At 37.6% G+C, this 9,775-nt stretch overlaps 1 protein-coding gene across 1 annotated transcript; it reads left to right on the top strand.

Moving 5' to 3' along the window:
* The first annotated feature begins 205 nt into the window (after positions 1–205).
* Positions 206–8,843, top strand: LOC306870659 (cytotoxic granule associated RNA binding protein TIA1-like). Its single transcript, XM_079418055.1, has 12 exons — positions 206–456; positions 1,308–1,404; positions 1,739–1,837; positions 2,892–2,946; positions 3,093–3,180; positions 4,547–4,622; positions 4,756–4,864; positions 5,426–5,521; positions 5,641–5,725; positions 5,808–5,946; positions 6,113–6,261; positions 7,322–8,843. Exons 1-12 carry the CDS (start codon positions 428–430, stop codon positions 7,458–7,460), a joined length of 1,161 nt encoding a protein of 386 aa, XP_079274181.1. The 5' UTR covers positions 206–427; the 3' UTR covers positions 7,461–8,843.
* Positions 8,844–9,775: the final 932 nt, after the last annotated feature.

Raw genomic sequence — 9,775 nt, 5'->3', positions numbered from 1 at the left:
GTTCGATTCCCGGGCGGCGCACGTGCTTTTATACCTGTCAATCAGTATATTTCTGCATTTTCAAACTGTTATTCCCTTATAAACACTGCAAATACTTTGCATAAATTACTGTTTAATATAATATAATATTAATATTTAGGCGCATTTTCAAGGCTTGTTTTCTGTGCGCGTTGTAGTTCGTACGCGCATGCGCGGTTGCATTTCCGGTCCGGTTCCTCCGCCATCTTATGTCGCCTTTCCATTGTTCATAACTGGAGTCAGCCGAGGCGGCATTTCACATTTACTCTCATTATAACAGGTTTAGCGGAGAACATAGAGGGTAACTACACTGGAAAGAGCGAGACACAGGCGGAACTCGAGATCATCTCAGCATCTACACAAGAGGATTTTCTCTCAGGGTTCGGTGTCTTAATTCAATCGGAAAAATATGATGGACGACGAGCAGCCCAAGACCCTGTACGTATTTATTAATTTCAGACAGCCAACGTCATATCAGATAAAGTCATTCCTGTCGTATCTCGTTAAAACACTTTCTGATTGGTCATTTCGCATATTTGTTGTTGCTAACAGTCTTGAGTGTGAACCACAAAGCAGACGTGTACATTGTGTGCCTTAAACAAAACCTGCGATTGCTGGAATTAAAGAAGTATGTTATGTTTGTCGCCGAAGACCGTTAGACAAAGGACAGCGTTTCGTACCCCATGTGCTAGTTGAGTTAATTTGGAGAATTGCAGCAGGCCTGTGGAGGCCAGAGCAGGGCCGCTCTCACTGCTGTCTGTGTGTGAAGTTGCCCTGTACTTCACGTTACTGAAAGCTCATTGTCGTTACAGCATTGCTAGACAAAGAGCCAGTCTAGTGTATTCACTCACGTATGTACTACACTTCGCTTCTGTAAATGCTGCATGCTTGTACAATTGACTCGCAGACATGTGTAAATACATATGGTGAAAATTGCGAATATTTTGGTCCTAGCAGACTTCTCAGTGGAGAGCTTTTGTTGCAGGTCGTTCACGCTGGCTGTGCTCAGTTTTCTCATCTCTTTGTTTCAAACCTGTATTCACGACAATAAGCGGCTCATTGCCGGATGACTAATGAGGTTTTTAAGGTTAAGTAACGGCCCGTGTGTCCTCATGCCTACCTAATTCCTTTATAATGTAAATTAGTTGGATCATTGTAACTCAGGTACTTGAAGATGGCACAGATTGTGCGCATGGACGCCTATAATTAGTCTATCAAATTATAGATTCAAATACATGTTTCTTCTATTTAGTCACTCATTGTTATTTGCTTATCCATTTTTTGTCCAGGTATGTAGGAAACCTGTCACGGGATGTGACCGAGGCCCTTATAATGCAGCTCTTTGGTCAAATTGGCCCCTGCAAGAGCTGTAAAATGATTGTGGATGTGAGTATATGATTTTCTTCATACATACACACATACATACATGCATGCGCATATATGTATTTGTTTGCAAGATGCTTCCCATGAAGTGCATATACAATGTACACCTTTTGCCTCAGTAATTTTTTATTAGTATCTTAAAAGATCTGTGTATTTTTAGCTTGTAGCATTATTTTTTTTTCTTGCACCAGTAACTTTTTCATTAATATCTTCCACCCAGTCTGAAAAGGCTTTTATCTGCTACTTAACCTTAAACTCTAAATTTGCAATAAGAATTGTGAAGATATACACCATATGACAGAAGTTGCTTATGTTTAATCGACTCATTTGCCTTCAGACGGCAGGTAACGATCCATACTGCTTTGTGGAGTTCTTTGAGCATAGGCACGCAGCGGCCTCACTCGCAGCTATGAATGGGCGTAAAATAATGGGTAAGGTAAGCTATCGTATCTACAGGGTGAGTGGGGCTGGGACGGGGGGTGGGACAGTTTAGGTGTTCTGCAGACTTTTAGCGAAGTAGACTTGACCACTTGAGTCTGAGGTCAACGTTAGCCTGTATACTGGATGTGCAATGTGAACTGAGAGGGAGATTTTGACATTTTTCACGTTCAGGCCATACAAATCTCATTATTTTGTACTCAAATTGAATAAAATGATGATTAGTGCGAACAGTACATAATTCACCTGACTGATGCTTTTGTATTTCCATTGTTGGATGTAGTGCTTCCCTGAAATGTGAATTTTTGCTAAAGTACAGACAGGAAATGTAAAACTGATTTATTACAACCATTACCACTTTTTTTATTGTACAGAAGATAGCATTTTTGAAAAAAAAGAAGCTTAACTTCACCCACATTCACTTATAGCCATGTCACCTCTATAACTTTTTTTTTTTTTTTGCTTCGTTTTGTCATACTTTACCATTTAAACGTTTGAGGTTTGTAAGATTTTTTAAAATATTTTTGTAAGAAATCTCTTATGCTTGCTTAAGCAGCATTTATTAGTTAAAACAATAAATAAATAAAAACTTACTGACCCCAAACTTCAAAAGAGAAGTGTATATTATAAATTACCCCTTCATATAGCTAGAATTTGACTCTAGAACAAGATTATACATTAGTCAAATTATTAAGCCTTATGCCTATTCAGTGCAAAATATTTTATCCTCAACAGGTAATGAAGGACCATTTGAGGAGTAATACAAGTTGGTAAATTCACTTTTTTTGTAAGTCCCTTGTTATTTGGACCTTTTTGCTACGAATATATATATATATATTTTTGCCTGTTCAAATGAGTTTTCACTTGGACAGTGAAGTGTAAGTTTAGCATCGTCAGGTCTCCCTCCTCTCTGCTGTACATTCAGACCTCTATAGTGTTAAGGAAAGCTGTTTATTAATAGATAAGTAGAGAGCAGCAGCTTGACCATGTCTCTATCATTTCTGATCTTTCTCTCAATTTTTTTTTTTTCCCTCCCTATACCCCTGTCATAGGAGGTAAAGGTCAACTGGGCTACATCACCAAGCAGCCAGAAAAAAGACACAAGCAGTGAGTTTCATCTTCAGTTAATGCCTATAATCTTAAATGTGCCAAATATTCTCTGATTAATAGAGCTGGCGCATACATTATACTCACTGAATGTCTGAGGTTACATGAGGTATCAATCCAATTAACTCTTGTCTGGCATGCTTTAGATCACTTCCATGTCTTTGTTGGAGACCTCAGTCCAGAAATCACCACTGATGATATCAGAGCTGCCTTTGCACCCTTTGGGAGGATATCGTAAGTGAAATGACATGATGCATTTTGAATAAAGAAAATCCTTATATTTTTCAGCGAGTTACATTCAAATACTTCATTAGGCCTGTTTTAAAGACTAATAAAGCCAGTAACGTGTAAGGTCATGTAAAAGCCCTTTCACTTTTTTTTATCGAGGAGAGGTCATGCATTGATAATGCAGAAACACATCAACACACCTAAGTTTTTGCCTATCACCCCACCTTTGAGTTTGCATGTATAGAATAGTTGTCATTTTATTAAATATGCATGTGATTGTTTGTTTCGCTAAATAGTCTAGGATTATTTAAAATCTCATGTAAACTGTTTCTGGTCCTTTTTATGTCCCTATTATGGGTTATGAAAGGTTCATATTTTGGTTTTGGGAGTCCCCAACAACAGCTTGACATGCATGCAAGTTCAAAAAACACTTTCATTGTCTTGTAAGCTAGTGATCAAACTCCATCGCACACCTGCAAGTAATAGGTGCGTAGGACAAAGGACCAACCAGGTGGATCGCCTCAACAGACAAGCAATTCCCGCACACTATCGTAACTTGCAAAAAAGTAATATTTATTAATTAACACAACGTTTCGGTCACACGACCTTCATCAGGAGTCTCCTGATGAAGGTCGTGTGACCGAAACGTTGTGTTAATTAATAAATATTACTTTTTTGCAAGTTACGATAGTGTGCGGGAATTGCTTGTCTATTGTCTTGTAAGCTAAAAATAAATGCATATTTGATCAACGACTCCCAAACGATTAGATTTTTCAAACCCCTCCTTTGCTTGACGCTAATCGGCGGTGATTGGTCTCATTTTCATTTCATCATGCTTGTAATGCCTGATAAAGCAGCGTTTAAGAGGGCAGTGCTGCTTTGTGTACAGCCATTACCGGGGAAACCGCTATTTTTACCACTCCTTTAGCATTTTCATTCAGACCAACGCGAAAGACCAAGTATGCAAGTTGATATCAACATGAAACGGCTTGGGATTCATTTGAAAAACAACTCGTTTCAATGATTCCGAGTCGAGACTTTCTTTTGAGAGACAGTAACTTTATACATGGTGCACTTTCAGATTTAAAACTTTGCGGGATGTTTTCATTCAGTTAGAGCTGTTACACACTGCATGAAAGGTAATGTTCAAAAATTCATAATAGGGGCACTTTAAAATGGTTTTTGCAATTAGTTTTTCAGTGTGTATCAGTGTTAACAGTTGTTGACTTTACCCTCAGTAATAGGTTTACAAGTCTCAAAGGATTTTGGATTATTTTTTATTTTATTTATTTTTTTGTTAAAATAGCACATTGGAGTTTAAGTTGTCTGTCTATTCTCAACACACCCAACTTTTTTCTCTTTATTTTCTTAGAGATGCACGTGTAGTCAAAGACATGGCAACGGGGAAGTCAAAAGGCTATGGTTTTGTTTCGTTCTTCAATAAATGGGTGAGTCACGATCCCAACATCAGGAAATGCTGGTTTTTAACTAAGGGTGGGGAACATCTGCATTTGAATGCTTATCCCAGAAGCTTCTGTTGTGGCCATGTGCTGATGTTCCTGTTGTGCTGGTTATTGGCAGGATGCAGAGAATGCCATTCAGCAAATGGGAGGTCAGTGGTTGGGCGGCAGGCAGATCAGGACTAACTGGGCTACAAGAAAACCCCCAGCGCCTAAAGCAACCTATGAAAGTGAGTATTCGTATGCGTTTAGAGACTTCTCCACTACTTTTAATTTGAGAGAAAACCCTGTTCTGCTTGTAGCTGCCATCATGAAATCGTAATCTAACCCATGCAAAAAGTGTTAGTTCTGTCAAACAAGAAAATAATACCTTTTACTCTCACCTTTATTTAAAACCTTTATGAACTTTGTAGACACAATATTTTTTGCAAAAGTTTTGCAGTACATCTATTTATCATAGTATCTCAGACTGTTGAGCTCTGCTTAATATAAGTCATTATTTACTAAAAGTCACATTTCATTTGATTCAAATATGGCACGTCAAGTCTTGCTGCACTGGTTTAACCTTAATGATAGGACTTGCAAGAACATGTTTGGCATCGTCAATCCTGGTTCAGTGTGTCTGGATACAAGTGACAACCAACACAAAGTACAGCAAAATGGACCTTGACTTTGAATAACTTCTAAAAAAATTAATAAATCAAGGATGACAACTTTGAAATAGTGTATGAACCTTAACATGAATACATAAGCCCATCAGTTAATCAGCATTTCATTAATCAATTTCACAGCAAATGCCAAGCACTTGTCGTTTGATGAGGTGGTGAACCAGTCCAGCCCCAGCAACTGCACCGTGTATTGTGGCGGAGTCACTACAGGCCTTACAGGTTAGTGTTTGATGCCTTTTGAAAATCTTGTTTTGTGCTGTGTGTAACAGTTTTGAATTCAAAGTTATGCTAATGGAAAGTCATTTTTGTAATGTGCTCCACTTCTGTTTTCTCTGAAGAACAACTCATGAGACAGACTTTTTCCCCATTTGGTCAAATCATGGAAATTCGAGTGTTTCCAGACAAAGGCTACTCGTTTGTGAGGTATGTTAATGTTATTCAAGTAAAATGTGGTGGTTACAGGTCCTGATGGTGGAGGCTGATGTAACACTGTTTTTCTCTGCAGGTTCAACTCTCACGAAAGTGCAGCTCATGCGATAGTGTCTGTTAATGGCACGTCCGTAGAAGGTCACATGGTGAAATGTTACTGGGGTAAAGAGACTACAGACATGGTGAGCCCCATGCAGCAGGTGCAGGTACCTCAGGTGAGCAGCAGTATGTTTCCATCCCCTGTTTTATTCTTAAAAAATTTGAGAAATGTTCCAGCAAAACATAAAGGGGTATTTCTTCTTGTGTAGTAATGTTGCATATATAATGAGAATTTTAACGGTTTCTTGAAGATAAATGTATAAATGACTCTTGATTTTATAGCAGAACAAAGTTGGTTTTGCTGCACAACCATATGGCCAGTGGGGACAGTGGTACGGCAACGCACAACAAATTAGTCAGTACGTCCCTAACGGCTGGCAGGTACCCACTTACGGCGTGTACGGACAGGCCTGGAACCAGCAGGGCTTCAAGTAAGTCTACAACTCAACATGCCTCCATTTAGCTGAACTTCAAAAGGCTTCTTTATTATAGTCCAATTTACTGGTTTAATTAATAGTACTAATATTAATAATCTGTTACTGTTGGGTAAAATGGTGTAAGGATGTACTTTTTGCTTCAGAAAAACCTGAAAATAAAATCCTTTTAAATGATCAGATGTAGACACTTCGACAGTGAATACAATTAGTGGCTGATCAAAATGCTGCAATGAGATCATATCTCTAATCTCGTATGTGTATGTATATATATATATATGTGTGTGTGTGTGTGTGTGTAGTATGTATGTATGTATGTATATATACTCACACGTATACATGCACTCACTCACTCTCTCACACACACACACACACGTGTATGTGTATACATGTATGTGTAGGTATATATATTTTTTTTTTCTAAATTCTGTACGAAAAAATTATTTGACTCTTAAAAATAACAGAATATTTTATACTTTAGCAACTTGCTGATTTTTATTTATTTTTTTATTCTGATATAGTTTTTTCACAAATAAAGGGAAATTGAGAGAGACATAACATGAATTTAATTTAAATAATTTTGCGGCTTTCAAAATAAGTCGTGTCAATATAAAAGTCCCACTTCTGACACTTATTAGCCAAACAGAAGAACTCATCAGCCAATACCTATAATTTGCCAACCACTAACAATAATTGTTGTGTGTAGCTCATACTTATTTGACCAGAAATTCTTTTGTGTGCGCACTGCAGTGTTTATAAAAAAAAAAAGATAAAATTCTTATCCAAACACAAACTACTGGGAAAGTCATTGTCCAAAATGTGTGGGAACCTTTTCCTTTGCTCTCAAACCGTGTGGTTTAATCATTTATGCAGTAGTAAATAGTTCAAATGAGGTATTTCATAGACCCCACCAAACAAATTAGTGGAAAATGTGTGTAGACTCAACATTTTCACTCATACATTTAGGTAAATGGGAGACTGTTGTCAGTTATTATGATCAAATAAAAGTATCTGCTAAAAATCTCTTCCAGCCTCTAACAGCCACTTTGTCTTGTAGTCACATACAGGCTGGTGCTGGATGGCCCGGTGTGAGCGCCGTGAGTAATGGAGGCGTGGTGGAGTCTGCGCAGGGAGTCAACGGGACCGTGCTAGCCAACCAGTCCAGCATGGGCACTGCAGGATACCACACACACTGATGGAGCGATGGACAACTCTAGTACTCCACTGCGGCCGCAGCAGGGATCTACACACGACCCTCACCCCATTCTTAAACACACATCAAGATGCCTGGTCTGGGGAGGGGTGTGCCATTTTTTTTTTTTTTTTAAATTTTTTTTTTTTTCCTGACCCTCCCCATCCTCCACCTGTTATTTTCTTTGAGTTTGAGACTTTGAGGCAGATCTTGCTCATCATCGTGGGGTCTCGAGTTGCCCTACACTGGGATTAAACAACACACCCCGATACACAAATGTATTCAGACACATTAACACACACCCACATAAATCCACAAGTCTTCGGCCTGGTGTCCGACAGACTTACTCGAAGAGGACTATGCCATTTTTAACTCAAAGTACTATAAATAAAATAAACAATAACTGCATCTTTTTTCATTTTGTTTTTTTGGTTTGTTTAGAGCAGTTTCAGCTGCTGATTTTGTAATATATGAAGCTTTGCCTTTTTCTGTTTTGGACTTGCCATTTTAAAAGCAAAATAGTTTTTGTTGAGAGGAGTGATGACACCAACGAATCGTGTAAAATGTCCATTTCTTTTCTTTTTTTTTTTTTGGTTTATAAAATGAATAAAATGGATGTCAACTGTTGTATTTTTTTAATTAGACATTCAATTTCTCAAACTGAACCAATTGCAGGGATGACTGCCACATTTTTTTCCTTCAAGGCAGATGAATATTGCACAATATTAATACGTTTTCACAAGAATTTGATGTTACGCAAATTTGAGGTATTTTAAATTGTTTCGCATTCCACTTTTTTTGAGGGCTTATCAGTACAGTATGCCATTCTGTATGTAAATAACCAAACAACTGTGTTCAGCTGTTGGGACGCTATATAAAGATAATTCAGATGTTGATTATGGATGCTTGCTTGCTTTTGTTTTGTAGGTAGGTGGGATGGACCGTGGGTGGGGAAGGGCTTTTGGGCTTCATCACAACTATCTTTCAGCATTAGCAGCTCTGTTAAATGCTGGTCCATATGGTTTTAAGGATTCTACCAGAGAACTCTTGGGGAAGACTTTGCTGTCTTGCGCTGCAATGAACATTTTGTTAGAATTACGGTAATTCTGTGTATAAAATCGAAATGTTGACTTTTTTTTTAATGAAGTATTTAGTATCAAGACGAGAAACCTGAATGGATCAGAATTTTGCACTGTTGCCCATTGGAGTTTTAAAAGACGAGACCAATTGTGTTGCCTTATTTGAGTTGATTTCATTTGAAGAAACTGATAATTAAACAGGCAGTGCCTACGAATAAATTGAGACCTTGTGTTTTGAGGGATTTTTAAAATAATCATCCTATTATTACGTGTTTTTGCTTTGTCCCATTAAAATACAGATGCGAATCAATATTTGTCTGCCCTGTCTTTGAGCTAGATTGTCTTGACATATTGGACTTGCTAAAAAGAAAATTAATAGTAATAATAATATTAAAAGCTTTATTAGGGGGGAAATGGGAAGTGACAGGTGGCTGTAATTTACAGAACTAACAAAATTGTCACTTTTTTTAGGTGTTTAGGTTATGATCGGTTTAAAAATTAAATGTGCCCATATGTATATTTTCATATGGACGGACCTGGAACAAAGGTAGATCAAACTCTACATGAAATTTTAAGTAACAAAAATAATTTAAGGTATGTTAAGAAGTTTCATATTTTTAAGAAACTATCATATAAGGGTTATATTATTGTGTAATTGTTATACATAAGTACTTTAAATGATCTAGAGTAAGTTCCCAAAGTCCAGAAATGACAACAAAGAACAAGCCAACGAAATTAGGGAGAAATAATTATTTTCCAAAATGTTAATGAGCTAATATTCAGTTCCCAGTATGCCTTTGATTGGTCGCCCTGTGGCCAATCGCGAAGCTCGTTACAGCCGCAGCGAGAATCTGAGGCTCTGAAGTAAAATCTGCTTAGAGAGAGCGCCGCTGTAGAGGTTGGCCTGTCTCTCATCATCATTTCTCTCTGTTCATTCACTGTCGCACAGCTAATCAGTCTCGATGCATCTGTGTCATTTGAATGCTTTGTTAATCTCATACTGTAGTACAGTATGATTGCATGTCAATGACATTTTCATCCAAACCAAGGTTTCAGAAGTGACAGAAAGCTCTACATAGAAAGCTATTTGTGCAGCACAAATTATTGCTCCTGAAGTGTACAGGAAACTTGACTGAATTGTTTCCAACAGATTTTGATGTTACCATGATGCCAGGCTAATCATTATCTAATAAACTTCAAAATGCTTAGTACACATATATTTTCAGATTTTACATTTTGA

Source organism: Barbus barbus (genome assembly GCF_936440315.1).
Source record: "Barbus barbus genome assembly, chromosome: 6".
Lineage (NCBI taxonomy): Eukaryota > Metazoa > Chordata > Actinopteri > Cypriniformes > Cyprinidae > Barbus > Barbus barbus.
Note: the sequence above shows the minus strand (reverse complement) of the source record. Positions and strands in the feature narration are given on the sequence as shown.